The 15831-nt window shown below is 34.3% G+C and overlaps 1 protein-coding gene across 1 annotated transcript in view; it reads right to left on the bottom strand.

The window, feature by feature from the left end:
- The window catches only part of LOC142345946 (uncharacterized), a 280658-nt gene that overhangs the window by 23651 nt on the left and 241176 nt on the right, over window positions 1-15831 (bottom strand). The window contains exons 13-17 of the mRNA XM_075398413.1: window positions 9473-9687; window positions 8547-8691; window positions 7780-8015; window positions 6276-6972; window positions 2710-2907 (exon numbers count right to left, since the gene is read on the bottom strand). Of these exons, the coding sequence (XP_075254528.1) occupies window positions 2710-2907; window positions 6276-6972; window positions 7780-8015; window positions 8547-8691; window positions 9473-9687 (1491 nt within the window). The remainder of the gene's footprint in view (window positions 1-2709; window positions 2908-6275; window positions 6973-7779; window positions 8016-8546; window positions 8692-9472; window positions 9688-15831) is intronic.

The raw sequence follows: 15831 nt of genomic DNA, 5'->3' as shown, positions 1-15831 counted from the left end.
CTAAGAACCGCCCCTCACACCATAAGTATAAGTATAAATCTCCAAGACAGTTTGAGCTGAAACAGACCTGAAAGGCTCTAAGAGCACATAATGCCCGCTGGGCGCTACTTGTTTATCCCGTTTTTGAGGACGAAAAGTCAAAAGCGTCAGACGAAAAACTGGTCAAGCGAAAAATCGCATAAAAAAAGACCGACAGGACTAATATAATTGCTACAAACTTCGTTTGAGAGCAATTAAAAAATGTTTTAGAAGAAAGCGCAAAATGGTCAAGCGAAAAATTTGCATAAAAAAGACCAACAGGTTTACAATAATTGCCATGAACTTTGTTCAAGAGCAATTAGAGAACTCGACCGAAAATGGACTGTGAATGCATTGCGAAAACCATTTACAAAATCAGGTCATAAAAATTGAAGAAAAACAGTTAAATGTCGAAATCAAATTGCCGCATATTGACAAAAAACCACCGAGAAATCGAACTTCTGTTCAATTCCCGTTTTTTCCTTACTTTAAAACTGTAAAAATCACGGCGCAAAATCACTTTTATCACTTCAATTTGACTCCAAAAATAATGAAAATGTGTGCACAGATATTTCAGCGCAATGTGTGCAAAGACAGCGCCCCAATACAATGCCAAATTCTTTGAATTATAAAAATAGGAACGCAATAATAGACTGATAAGATAAGGACGGCCATTAAACATAACCGACTAAAGTCGTGCGAACTGCTCTCAAACGATCGTGCAGCGGTTGGCCTCGGTTGTAGCTAGCTTAGTGGATTAGGGATTCTAGCATTGTAGGGGCTTAGGGATGCTAGCATTGGAGGTAGGATGAGCGGAAGGGGTGAGGAGGTAGACAGGAGAGGAAGGTAGACAGTGGAGAGGGAGGCGGGGTAAGGACTGGCTGGGTGTGTGACTGAAGGGTGTCAAATTTTAAAGATTAAGAACAGCCCTTCACACCATAAAACTGTCTCCTCAAAACAGTTTCAGTGAATCACATACTTAGAAACTAGTAAGGCGAGAGCTGCTCAGCCACTTGATGCGCCCCACGCTTTTCCTGATTATCCCGTTTTTGAGGACGAAAAGTACAAAAAATGAATATTAGGGTCAGATGAAAAATCGGTCAAGCAAAAAATCACGCATTAAAAAGACCACAGGACTAAGATAATTGATAAAAAACATTAATTGAGAGCAATTAAAGAGGGGAAGAGGGACAGTAGTAATTGCTGAAAATTTCTTTTGAGAGCAAGTAAAAACATTTCGAGAAAAAATGTTGAACAAGCTGTGAACTAGGTAAAGCGAAAACAATTTTTGTTTGTCGAATTAAAGAAAGGCCCGTAATTGGCCCAATATTGGTCCAGAAACCTGTTTTAATAACCAAAATGCACATTAAACAAGAACCCCTTTTAGTTACCCGTGGAAAATACCGGTCTCGTATATGTGGCTGACAATTGACTGAAAAATGCCTGCCTCGCACATATAACCCCAATTTGAAAAACATAGCTGGCAGATTGCCAGAAAATAGCCGCACTAGCTTCGGAGATCTGCAGTCTAAAAAACAGTAAAAAAGACGGACCAAAAAAAATTCGTCTTTTCATTTAAGGCTGATATGTTATATTTTGATTAAAAATCTGTATAAGTTTTTGCTGCCTCTATTAGCTGCTCTCTAATAACCTTCATTTAGAGTGACACACACCCAATTGACCTTATCTATTTGAATTAAAGTAAATAACATAACCGACTAACGTCGGGCGAATTGCTCTCAAACGACCGGTGAGCGGTCGTTTGAGTGTCTCCAAAATGTTTGAGCTGTGAAACAGAGCTGAAAGGCTCTAAGAGCACTTAATGCCCGCTGGGCGCTACCTGTTTATCCCGTTTTTGAGTGAGGACGAAAAGTCAAAAGCGTCGGACGAAAAATCGGTCAAGCGAAAAATCGCATTAAAAAAGACCAACAGGACTAATATAATTGCTACAAACTTCGTTTGAGAGCAATTAAAAAGTCAATTTCAAAGTGAGGAAGTCATTTTTGAGAGTGAGGTAAGTCAAGTGTGACCAAAAATTTAATCACGCAAATGAACCAAAAAACTCGCTCCACTAAGAGCGAAAAATGACGTCAGGCACGCACTTAAGTCAAAATTGCATGAACGATTGAACAAAAAGCAGATCTGAAGTGGTTGTGACGTCACATGGTCGTAACAAAAATCGCGACGACAAAATAAAAAAACATAGCAGGACAAGTCAAAGAATTTCCATTGACTAAACATAAACTAGACCTGGAATGAACTATGAATGGATTGGGAAAACTATTTAAAAAATCCGATCCAAAAAATTGAAAAACAGTAAAAACCAAAGTGAACTTGCCGCATGTGAACAAAAAAACCACCAGCGAGAAAGCGAATTTTTGTTCAAACACCGTTTTCCCACTCTACTTTAAAGTGAGAGCAAAAGAAATTCACGCCGCAAAACCACTCGCTTTTTTGCTCCATTTCCTGTTTCGGCGTGACCAAAATCACTACTCCAATTTGACTTCAAAAATCATGAAAATAAGTGAACAGATCTTTAAAAAAAGACAGCGCCCCATTACAATTCAAATTCTTTGAATTGTAAAAAGCCAAGAGAAGCGCAATAATAGCCCCAGCTATCGCTGTGCGGCTATTAAAAATAAATTGTAGAAATAGTAAGTATGGTACTGTAAGACAGTGATACTATCTCACCATCAATCTCTCCGTAATCTTCCCAATTTGTGTCTTCGCCAAAACAGGACTGGACACAAGTCGAATTTTAACATAGAGAATCAGTCTCTGGATCACAGCAACAGAAGAACTCAGTTCAGTCGCAGATTTGACTGTTGTTTCAATCAACTTCCAAAGCGTATCTGCCTTCTTCTTCGCGTTCGATTCCATTTCAAACATCTAAATACAGAAGAGGACTATCTTGATTCGGGAAAGGCAGTCAAATTAGCAAAAAAACATAGCCGATTAACGCCAAAAAATGGTATGAAATGAAGCCCATATATTCAGTCGATGCCAAAAAAATGAGGGAAATTGATATTGAATGAAAAACTTATCTGTGTTATCATAGCTCATTTATCTGCCATTCTTGATTGGTTTAAGTAAGTACAGAAACATTTTCTAAATGAGCAGTTCATGCAATTTGAATACGAACTGAATCGGGCAGTGTTCAAAGGAACTTATCAAATGCCAACTATCTCAATCCATAGGGCAACAAAGATGCTTAACCTTAAACTGGTAAATAGCCATGAAAAAGAAAAAAACCTGTTTACACGAACATTTCTCTGAGTGTTAGTTAGGTCATTGTTCAATAAGTTACTTTGATTTAGTAATGACAATTTTCGCAGTGTCATCTCAAACTTCATGCAATTGCTTGTAACTAATTTAAATTTTTTGTTCCGACCCCTCTTGAGGGGGAAGGAACTATATACTCAAACGGGTTTTTTTTGGCCGATCGGTATATTCATCGGAGTTGAGACCGGCATCATTGAAAGCTTGTCCCGCGAAGAATATGGAATTAAAAAGATTTCTTAAATTTTCGTTTCTTACAGGGAGTTATCGAGGTTTAAATTTTGAGAAAAAAGAATGAATTCCGGTGAGATTTTATTCACATATTCCGGAATTTTTGACCAAAACTTCCCCAATTTTGCTAAAATTTGTAATTTTTTTAGAAAGTGTTGTTGATTTTTATTGGTAAAGACAAAAAATATAGTACGCTATTTTCACTAATTTTTTGTCAAAAAATCTGGCTAAATATTTCAAAATTAAGACTTTATCAAAAACAGCAAGAAATAAGATTTTTTAGTCCATTTGATTAAATTTACAGGAAGTATAGACCCAAACACCACTAAAACAATCTTTGTATACTGAAAGGGGGCCTTTTCTACTTCAAATTCCATTGAGAGTTCTCTGTAATTAAAACTTTGCCGTTTTTTGCCAAATTTATTCCAAAAACGCAGCCTCTATTTTTGATTTTTTAACTTAAAAAATATCAATATTTATAACATTCGAATACTTAAGTATTCCTTATGAACAAACAGCCTTAGCAGGGCTAGTATTGGACCAATCTTGAACTGGTATAATCCAAAAATAATTCGGATTGTAATCAGTCGATATTTTAATTAAAAAAATCGATCTTTTCTACATTAATTAAATAACTGAACATTTCAAACACAAGCTCACTAATGATAGGTCCAATTGGCTTCCCAATGAGCTCCACATTTTCGTATCTATTTGATTACTTGAAAGCTTATGGTCCTTTTGACTTAAAAGTATTTGATTTTTAAGTAAATAATGACTTATTGAACTTTGCCTCTATTTTTCTCCGAATTTGGTCATTTTGTAGCTTATTGTCAGCAATGAGAGAATGCTTCGTCTTATTGAAATCAAATTTATTATTTTTTGTGGTTTTACGCCTTAAGTAATGGTTGTCTGGCTTTCACACTACTAGATTTCACATTTATTTTATAATTTTTAAGTATTTGCCCATTTTTCACGTTTTCTAGATTTGTCACATTATCACGTTATTAACCGTTCATATATCACTTTATTGGCTTTCAAAATAGGGCACAGCATATAATACTGAAATCCTTGAAGATATAGATTATGATTTTAAAGGCTTCGACGCTACTTTCTCGAAAAACCTATTCGAAATTTTTTCGTTAACTGTTTGTTTTACTTTGTCGTTTTAGTCGAACGAAATTTCCTGTACAATGACCCGGTTTCATTGACTTTGTATGGACGATTAGATCAGCCGATATTCTGATATTAGTAGACAGCTGATGGCTTTCAAGACTCTGAGAAAAAATTGTTTTCCAAATTAAAAAAAAAAAACATTTTTTAACTTCGCAATTCTGTTCTGTTTATTGTTTGTTTGTTATCTACTCTCGTTAATTACAGGCCAAATAAGACATTAAAGTAGCAAAGGAAGGTTTCAAAAAGATTGGTGTCAAACAATCTAATATTTTTAAAGAGTTCGTTGACTTTACTGGCTTCGACACGGAAAAAGTAAATTAATTTTTGATTTTTGTAATGTTTGACGTTCTTTTTGTATACGTAAGACATATTCTGGATAATTGCAATTCTCAAGGGTTTCTTTGGGAAGAAATTACGAACCTATTTAATTATTTCATTCTGTAATAAATGGCGTTCATCTCTTTGGAAAACTTTTTTTCGAAAAAAATTAAAGTACTACTTAATTTTGCATTTTTTTCATTTTTGTATGCTTGTTACCTAGCTTCATTAACGATAGGTCACATAATACATTATCGGTGCTCGCAGAAAGTGCAATCGAACATATTTTGAGGGCTATATTATGGCTTTACGGTTTCGAAAGCGTTTTCTGCCAAATATTAATTGATTTTTTGTTTGTTGTCTATTTGGTGTTCTTTTTGTAACCGCATAAAAAATGAATACCGGCAGTTGTCAATCCCTTCTATAGAAGCATTGGTAATGGTTCACCTTGGGGATATTCTCGTTCATTTCTAATGGTTTTCATTACTTTGAAAGTAATTGTTTTAAAAAAAATAAGCGAATTTTTCAACTCTACTGTTTTTGTTCTTTATTGTCTAATTGTTACCGAGCCTTTTTATTGACTACTCCCATATCTTTTTTGGTGAATTACAAGTTATTTTGTTTAATATCAGTTTTATCTTATGCCATTTTGACTTTGTTATTAAATTTTGTTTTTTTAATACGGACATGAAGTTTTTGATGTAATTAATTTTTGTTGTTGTTTGATTTTGCTGTTCGTCTTGACTCGCTTTCTCAATATTTGCACATCTCATCAATCTAAGGCACCATTTTTACTCCACCACTGAGTTATTTGCTTTGGAGACCATCTTTTGTTCATACACCAATTTTTTTTTCAAAAAGTACTTGAATTTCTGGGGTTTTCAATGTTCCTCATTTGGTAGACAATCGTGCCAAAATTGTGGATGAGCGGGGTCGGAACCTTATGTGCGATCGCACATTACCGAGTCGCCTTGTTATTTATTTATTTTTATTTCTACGATCTGGCATAATAGATCGACAATAAAGCATGTTTCAACGTATTAGTTTCAAATTTCTGCTCTGTTGTCATTTTCTAAATGTCTATGCACTCTTATACATACGAAACAATTTTAATGCATACATAATGTTTAAACATATACATATCGGATGCCTAATTTGCTGAGGGGGGGGGGTAATGGAAAAAATCCATCGTTCACTTCCTCCATTTTGCCTGTTGTTTAACTAATTTTTTCATTAATATTAATTTTTTCACTAACCAGAAACAGAATGAAATCCGAAGCTACATATGCCAACGCTTCATTGCATAAATCCGTCACACTTTTTATCGTATTGAAACTACTCTTCGCAAATTCGGTCACATAAAAATTCCACAATTGCACCGAGCTTTTATTAACCTCCAAAGCCCGGGCTAAAACACTCAGCTTTGCCTTTTGAATTTCATCCCGATTTCTCAACTGTGGGTTATTTTCAGTCCACTTAGCCAGCTCAATCCAAGCCGTAACATCTCCACTTTCAGACTGTATCAAGTTTTTCAACTCTTTCGCGCTTTTTCGGTCAAATTTATTTTCAAAATAACGTCCAACAGATCCATCTAAGTCGGAATCGAAATCATCGCTTTTATTTAAAGTCGCCGTTGTGATGTTCCTTGCAGACTTCTCAATATCCGATGCTTTTTCTAAGGCTTTCTGGATGATGGCATCTTCCGATTTTGATCTTCCAAGATTACTTAGTTCCTGCTCACTTTGTGAATCGGAGCAAGATTTGGCTTTTTTGCTGCTCCCACTGGTTGCGGTAGAACTAGAAATACTGCCATTTGATTGGTCGCTTTCTGTTGGTGACTCTGTTACACAGTGCAGCCGCTTTCTCGAATTCAGGGGTCGCCATGACCTGCTTCCAGGCATTATGTGGTGTTCCGGGATAGGTTCTCCGGGTTTGCGAGACGATATTCTTGACCTTGAAAAAAGTATGACTAAAAGCATTTTTGCTAAAATAAAATTAGGCCGCATGTCTTCCATTTTTATTCCCTCTTCTTCCTTTTTCGGCAGTTTATTTTTGGCTAATTTACTTGTTTCTCGGTCTGTAGTTGCGATCCAAGATGCACATCTTAAATTTAATGAACCACGTCTTTCATCAATCACTCCTCTAATAATCTTATTTAGGAAATAAATTTTACATGTATTAGTTCTGTTGATAATTTGACAATTCCCGCAGTTGTTAAAATGTCTTATCTTGCTTTATCTAATTTTTAGTTAACAAGAAACTATTTTTGTATCATTTTTATTACTATTCTTTCAGAAGGGCAAGCCTAAAAGAGCAAATGTCTGTCGCTAAAACATAGTTGGCATATTAATGATGTCTTGTACTTGAAATTGATGTCAACTGGAATTCTTAATTAAAATTAAAACTTAGATACGTTTCAAAAACCCCCCAAGATTTTTTTACAACTTTATGGAAAAGATCCAACTACACTCAATAGTATTACTGTATCTTAAGACCTATGACATTTTCAAACACAAAAATATTTTTCAAGTAAATTGCACTTTCAATATATGTAAGTAGTAAAAAGAACTGACTAGAGGAAGAACGGGGGGACGATCATCATTGATTTATTACCAAAAAAAAAACAAGGAGGACAATTTTGGTAATGAATCATTGCTTCGTTTTAGATCATTGACCTATTCTACATGTATGAATATCGCGTTGCAAAAAGTGCCCCCCCCCCGTTGTTCCTCTAGTCAGTTCTTTTAACTACTTATTTACCTGTTAACAGATCCAACCATGTCTTTTACAATTTGGGATCTGGTCAAGTTGGTCAATTCATTCTTAGTGATCTGCTGAGCAGTGGACTCCAACTTGTTCTGCAGGTCTTCAAACTGTTCTCGTTTGTTCGATTCTTGCTTCTGGAGTGACTGCTCTGTGAAAATTGAAGACTCTGGCGAGATATGAAGGTAGGCCAGCAAGTCACAGGCCAGTTGCATTCGGGTTAAAGTGTAGTCCTACAAAATGAAAACACTCTTTGAAATGGTAGCTGCAATGATGGTACCACGTGAAAGTTTCAGACGCAAAAAAAGTGGCTATAGTCCAAAAAAAGAGCAATGCTGCTCATGAAAAGATCAGTCTGAAATGTGGGGACTAATAAGAAAAAGGGCAGCTGAAAACAGGCTACTGTAGGCCTAATGCTGTTCCGCTGCGATTACGCAGAAACCACAATTATTACTATTATTATTATTAGTTTGCTTCTACGCTTAAATTCGATATAATTTCAAATTATTATCCTTTTCATGTCAAGCTTTAGTTCTATTTTTAACGAATAATACGGATAGTTGCACTTGATTTTCGAGCTCTAAAATGCGGTGTCCTCTAAAAGGAAATGAAATTCTATCAATAGCCTGCTAAATGACATCCGATACATGACGGTTAGGCAGATCTTGATTCTTGAAAATCTATTTTAACCAGTCGTAAGGAAAAATTACAAAATCATTAAGAACTGACGAAGAGGCTACTAAATCATGCAAAATGGCTGAGACCTTGGTGTGTTGAAACGAGCACAGCTTGTCTGCACATTGTCCGTGGAGGTCAAAAGGGCAGAGAGGGATGAATGGGTCAATGGAGTGGGACCAGGTAGAAGAGCCCTCGTTGCCTCTCAACGTGAACAGAAAGTTAGGGCAGAATCTAAACATCGAATACGGGATAAATTTTTGTCAGACGTCAGTAAGAATACAGTTAAGATATAGAGAAGAAGGGTCTTTCCCATTATAGCCCCCATGAAAATATAGCCCCCATTATGGTATATTTACCATGATGGGGGGCTATAGGTTATCTGGCCACTAAGCTGGGGGGCTATAATGGGAAAGACCCGAGAAGAATACCGCAATAATCAATAATACAGATAAATCCATACTCAAATAGATATGCGCCAAAAAAATTACGATGTTATACTTTCGCGCGGTCAAACAATAGTCGGTTGCAGAAGCTAGGATTCAATTTTAGCCTGCTACAACCGGGGTACAATGTCATATGAGCTTAATTTAGACCATTACTAACATTAAACGTTGAATTAAGAGCAATTTAGATCACGCAAAAATCGAGATCACGCAAAAGGAGAAATTTTTGTGCTGCAAAAATTCCTGGCAAGGTGTCCGGACCCGCCCGCGGCCTTTCGAAAGAGAGTCGCGGACATTATCCACTACGCACACGGACTATGTACGGTCATCGCTCGCCATCGTTTTTATTTGAGATTTATTTTCGGAATCCGCGCAATTCAAATCATTCAAAAAATCAAAAAGTCAAACGTGAAAAGTCACTCGAGGAGTGGAATCGAAAGAATGTTCTAGAAGAAAGCGGTCAAGCAAAAATTTTGCATAAAAAAGACACACACGTTTAAAATGATTGCTTCAAACTTCGTTCGAGAGCATTTAATCATACTCTCCTGTGGTATCAAAAGATTACTAACCTATACGATTTGAACATTTTGAGAGGACTGTCGTAGATTGACTTGTCAACACCACACTGATCAAACTTTCGAAATTCCCCCGTGTGTATGGATGACTTGATCGAGAATGACCCAACCGCTGATTTTCCATTAAGCTTTGACTTCTCTGTTACTTCAATGAGTTTCTTCTCTGCCACGTTTCTCACAGTCACGTCTTTGATAGTCACCTTGGGAAGCTAAAATAGTTGAGATTGTTTAACTAAATTAACAGAATTAAGGCTTAGTTTTATGAAATCACAACTTTTAATTAACGCCTATAGTCTGACGAATAAAAACCTAGCCGCAGATTGCCAGAAAATAGCTGCCCTTGATGCACATTGGGATGGAAACAGAAAAAGAAGAAGAGATAAATTGACCGATCTTTTTTCAGTGTCAAAAAGCGTTCTAATTTGGCGTGCAGATTCAGTTGGATTCTAAAACTATACTTAATTCAGCTTCTAAACTGAAAGCTAATAAGCTTAATACCAATGTCAGCTAACAAACACTAATGAACTTTGATAACCTATTTCAAAATGACCTAATGACCGGGCTTTATCGGTTTATCCCGTCTCTTTAGATATTGATCTTTTGACTTTGACAGTATTCACAATGCGTAATTCAATGCGTGAACGAATTTAAAAACCATTCAGTTGAAACAGTGAGTGGAGTATGTCAGAAGGCACACGTGAAAATCGTGACTCATTTAAAACGAAAAACGTGATCAAAAGAAAGCCAATTAAAAAAAAGCCGAAGAGCCATTATGGCTACTATAACCAATTAAGAGCTTAAAATCAAATGCAGAAAATTTCTCGCGAATAGCAGTTTTCAATTTTTCCCATTCATTTTTTAAACATAAACCGACTAATGTCGGAAGAAGTGCTCTCGAACGACAGGCGAGGCAATTTATTTCAGGGGCTGTCACCTAGATAAACTTTCCTTTATGGGGGCAAAAATTGTTTACCAAGCCTGGATTCGAACCACTGACCTCCCAATACCTCACAAGAAGCACTGCTCACTCGGCTATCTGGCCCTTCTTGTTGCTATGCTGCAGTCCCTTTTATTTTAAAAACAAGCTTTACTTTTGAGTGAAAGCAATAGAGATCACTCAAAACAGAAGAACAAAAGCGTAAAAAGATCATTTAAGAAGTCAAAGAATGATCTAGAAAACAAAAAAAAAATCAAGTGAAAAATTTGCTTAAATAAGACCAAGACGTTTACAATAATTGCTACGAACTTAGTTTGAGAGCCATTAGAAATCTGAACAAAAAAACTACTTAGTCTAAATTAGATGCTTAAAACTTAGAAAATGAGCATGAACAATATTATCTTATCTTGATGCATATGAGATAAATTAACCCACCCTGTTGTTTTTTTCGGTCTCAAAAAGTGTTCTAATTTCAGTTGGATTCTAAAACTATACTTAAATCATCTTCTAAACTGAAAGCTAATAAGCTTAATACCAATGTCAGCTAACAAACACTAATGAACTTTGATAACCTATTTCAAAATGACCTAATGACCGGGCTTTATCGGTTTATCCCGTCTCTTTAGATATTGATCTTTTGACTTTGACAGTATTCACAATGCGTAATTCAATGCGTGAACGAATTTAAAAACCATTCAGTTGAAACAGTGAGTGGAGTATGTCAGAAGGCACACGTGAAAATCGTGACTCATTTAAAACGAAAAACGTGATCAAAAGAAAGCCAATTAAAAAAACATAGCAGGACAAGTCCTGACGTACAGCTCAAAGAATTTTCATTGACTAAGCAAAAACTAGACTTAGAACGGACAATGAGTGAATTGAGAACACAAATGAAAAAATTCAGAAGAAAAATAAACAAAATCAATGTCAATCAAAATGCCACATGTGAACAAAAAACCACTGGTGAGAAAAAAATGATTCAAACAAAAACTAGGCCTAGAATGTACTATGAATGCATTGGGAAAACCATTTAGAGAAAAATCCGATCCAAAAAATCGAAAAAACAGTGAAAATCAAAATGAAACTGCCGCATGTGAACAAAAAACCGCTAACGGGAAAGCCAATTTTTTTTGCAAACACCGTTTTCTCACTCTGCTTTAAAATTAGAGCACAAAACTTCACGCCGCAATACCACTCGCCTTTGCACTCCCATTCCTGATTCGGCGAGACCTAAAACACTGCTGTGAACAGACCTTAAAAATATAGCCGGAAGAATTCTGAAAATGACTCGAAGAGTAGTCTTTGTGAAAGAGGTACCTCTCAAATCAACTGGATACTACTAGACAGACTATTAAAAACAAAAAAAAAATCGGTCAAAAATTGAAAATAAAACCAACTGAGCTAAAGAATTTCATTAGTCCTATTCAAAACGAGCCACAATTTTTGTACGAAATTGAAAACATCGAGTACGCGAGCAGTAATAGTCAAGCTATATAAGGCTCCAAAAATTTATTTTGCAAGAAAAAGATAAATACTGCAAGAAATGGCCAAAAATTGTTACAAAATTTTCGTAAGTTCTCTCAATCGAAACAGTACTTTACAAAATAAAACAGTAATCAATTGGTAACCAAATAAACTTTGTCGCTTTAACTAAAAACATCAGTAGTCGCTTTAAATCACAAAGAACTCGATAAAATTAAACATGACCAAAAAAATTAATGAAATGACATTCATCATGAAAGACTAGAGACAGAACAATATTCAAACAAAAAAACTCGTATGTTAACAAAACCAAGTCCGAAGAATATTCACAAAAAAATAGTGTTGATCAGAACTTGTAACAGTGAAGCTAGCAAAACTTCAATGCCATATTAAGTTTTAAAAAATCAATTGAAAAAACAAAAAAATCAAAGGAAAGACAAAAATCATTGGGTCAAATCGATAATTTCAATTTAAAAGCAGGGCGAATAAAAAAATACGTCTGAGGAGAATGTTAAAAAAAAGCAAGCTAGCATAAAGAGAATATAAGATTGCAAAAGACAAAGAACATTAATTCGCAATTTCAGAGAAATCAATAAACTAAATTGCAAAATCTAATTGAAAATCAAAAAAAAACTGAAGTGAAAACATTGATTTTTTGGTACAAAGCAATCGAAATTTTAAAAAAATTACACAGCCTTTTTCCTGTCTCAGAAACTGAAAACAGCTCAATTGCAAAACAGTAAAACAATTTGAAAATGTTTAAAATATGGTGCGCATTGTCACTGAATTTTAAAGAGTTATCGCCAAAAATAATTCAATTAGCAAAAAATTGAAACCAAAAACAAAGGTGTACCAAAACAATTCTTATGGTAAATAAACTCAAAGTACAAACAACAAAACTTAGAAAACTTGGACAAAAACTGCCAAAATCGGATTAGTATGTGTACAATCTTTTAAAACAAGAACTTCTCATGTCAAAAACAGTCATCCAATTCAGGAGTTAAGAAAAAGACGTTGACATATTTACTTATTTGGTTTGAACAAAGTCGGCTCAAAGAGCCAAAAATGAAATTAATTTAAGAAGCCAAGAATTGACAAAAATAGAGAAATATGGGCCAATTATGCACTTGAAACGCATTATTAAGCTCTCAGAAACATTGTGGCATCAATTTCAGATGGTTCCATATTCATGCGGCATCGATACGAATTTATTTCTACAAGAAGCCAAGTTACAATAAAAAAATTGGCAAATGGACGCAAACACGGACAAAGTTTCTTCGCTCCAATTCCAGTTTCGCTCTGCGCTCCATAAACATAAGCAGTCGCTTTAAATCACCAAGATCTCCATAAAACTAAACGATGACCAAAAAATTAATCAAATCAAAATCATAAAAGACAGAACAATATTCAAACGCAAAAACTCGTATGTTACCAAAACCAAGTCCTAAGAATATTCAGAAAAAATTAGTGTCGGTCAGAAGTTGTAACAGTGAAGCTAGCAAAACCTCAGTGCCATATTAAGTTTTAAAAAATCAATTGCAAAAACAAAAAAAATCAAAGGAAAGAAAAATCATTGGGTCAAATCGATAATTTCAATTTAATAAAAGCAGGGCGAATAAAAATATACGTCTTAGGAGAATAAAAAAAGCAAGCTAGCATAAAAAGAATATAAGATTGCAAAAGATAAAAAAAACATTAATTCGCAATTTCAGAGAAATCAATAAACTAAATTGGAAAATCTAATTGAAAATCAAAATAAAAAACTGAAGTGAAAACATTAATTTTCTGGTACTAAGCAATCGAAGTTTTAAAAAAATTACATAGCCATTTTCCTGTCTCAGAAACTGAAAACAGCTCAATTGCGAAACAGTAAATCAATTTGAAAAAATGTTCAAAATATGGTGATCATTGTCACTGAATTTTAAAGAGTTATCGCTAAAAACAATTCAATTACCAAAAAAGTGAAACCAAAAATAAAGGTGCACTAAAACAATTCTTATGGTAAATAAACTCAAAGTACAAACAAAAAACTAAGAAAACTTGGACAAAAACTGCCAAAATCTGATTAGTAGGTGTACAATCTTTTAAAACAAGAACTCCTCACGTCAAAAACAGGCATCCAATTCAGGAGTTATGAAAAAGACATTGATAAATTTACTAAATTGGTCTGAAAAAAGTCCGCTCGAAGATCTAAAACGGAAGAAATTTACTTAAAAAGCCAAGAATTGACAAAAATAGAAAAATATGGGCCAATTATGCAGCTGAAACGCATTATTAAGCTCTCAGAAACATTGTGGCATCAATTTCAGATGGTTCCATATTCATGCGGCATCGATACGAATTTATTTCTACAAGAAGCCAAGTTACAATAAAAAAATTGGCAAATGGACGCAAACACGGACAAAGTTTCTTCGCTCCAATTCCAGTTTTGCTCTGAGCTCCATAAACATAGGCAGTCGCTTTAAATCACCAAGATCTCGATAAAACTAAACAATGACCAAAAAATTAATCAAATCAAAATTAATCATAAAAGACAGAACAATATTCAAACGCAAAAACTCGTATGTTACCAAAACCAAGTCCTAAGAATATTCACAAAAAATTAGTGTTGGTCAGATGTTGTAACAGTGAAGCTAGCAAAACCCCAGTGACGTTTTGTTTTAAAAAATCAATTGCAAAAACAAAAAATCAAAGGAAAGACAAAAATCATTGGGTCAAATTGATAATTTCAATTTAATAAATATACGTCTTAGGAGAATGTAAAAAAAGCATGCTAGTATAAGGAGAATATATGCATTGCAAAAAATAAAAAAAACATTAATTCGCAATTTCAGAGAAATCAATAAACTAAATTGGAAAATCTAATTGAAAATCAAAATAAAGAACTGAAACGAAAACATTGATTTTTTGGTACTAAGCAATCGAAGTTTTAAAAAAAATTACATAGCCATCTTCCTGTCTGAGAAACTGAAAACAACTCAATTGCGAAACAGCAAAACAATTTGAAAAAATGTTCAAAATATGGTGATCATTGTCACTGAATTTTAAAGAGTTATCGCTAAAAACAATTCAATTACCAAAAAAGTGAAACCAAAAATAAAGGTACACTAAAACAATTCTTATGGTAAATAAACTCAAAGTACAAACAAAAAACTAAGAAAACTTGGACAAAAACTGCCAAAATTGGATTAGTGTGTGTACATTCTTTTAAAACAAGAACTTCTCATGTCAAAAATAGTCATCCAAATCAGGAGTTATGAAAAAGACGTTGACATTTTTACTTATTTGGTTTGAAAAAAAGTCGCTCAAAGAGCCAAAAATGAAGAAATTAATTTAAAAAACCAAGAATTGACAAAAATAGAGAATTATGGGCTAATTATGCACTTGAAACGCTCTCAGAAACATTGTGGCATCAATTTCAGATGGTTCCATAGGTTTTTTAAATCTCAAACATGTAAATTCGAATAACCCCAAGGGTTAAAGTTACATGTTGTAATATTATAAATCAAACAAACTACATCTTCCCCTTGAATAACTAAACATAATAACAATAAAAAACTAAGGTTCAGTTTCTAGTTCTCGTGAACTATTTTAAAAAAAAACTCTTAAAGCCTTCAATTTTTTTTTTGTCCATTGGAACTCGTTCGTGTATTTTTTGCATCTCTTCCTTTAATTCTTTTTTACAATTTTTCTTTGATTTTTCCTTTCTTAGAGCTCTTGGAAGTTTATTCAATTTCCGAACAAAGTTTCTTACAATTGAATTTTGACACCATTTTGGTTTACATTTTTTTGTGAGAGAAAAAGCAATTGTACGATTATTAACTTTAATTTCAACGTCTCCGATTATTCTGAACTTTCTTTGGTCTTGTATGTTTGATTCTTGGAAAATATCGAAAAGTCTATTTAATGAAGTTTTTGCTATTTGAATTTCTGC

The sequence above is a fragment of the Convolutriloba macropyga genome, chromosome 9 (assembly GCF_964194025.1).
Source record: "Convolutriloba macropyga chromosome 9, txConMacr16.3, whole genome shotgun sequence".
Classification (NCBI taxonomy): Eukaryota; Metazoa; Xenacoelomorpha; order Acoela; family Convolutidae; genus Convolutriloba; species Convolutriloba macropyga.
This window is presented reverse-complemented; position numbering and strand designations above follow the sequence as displayed.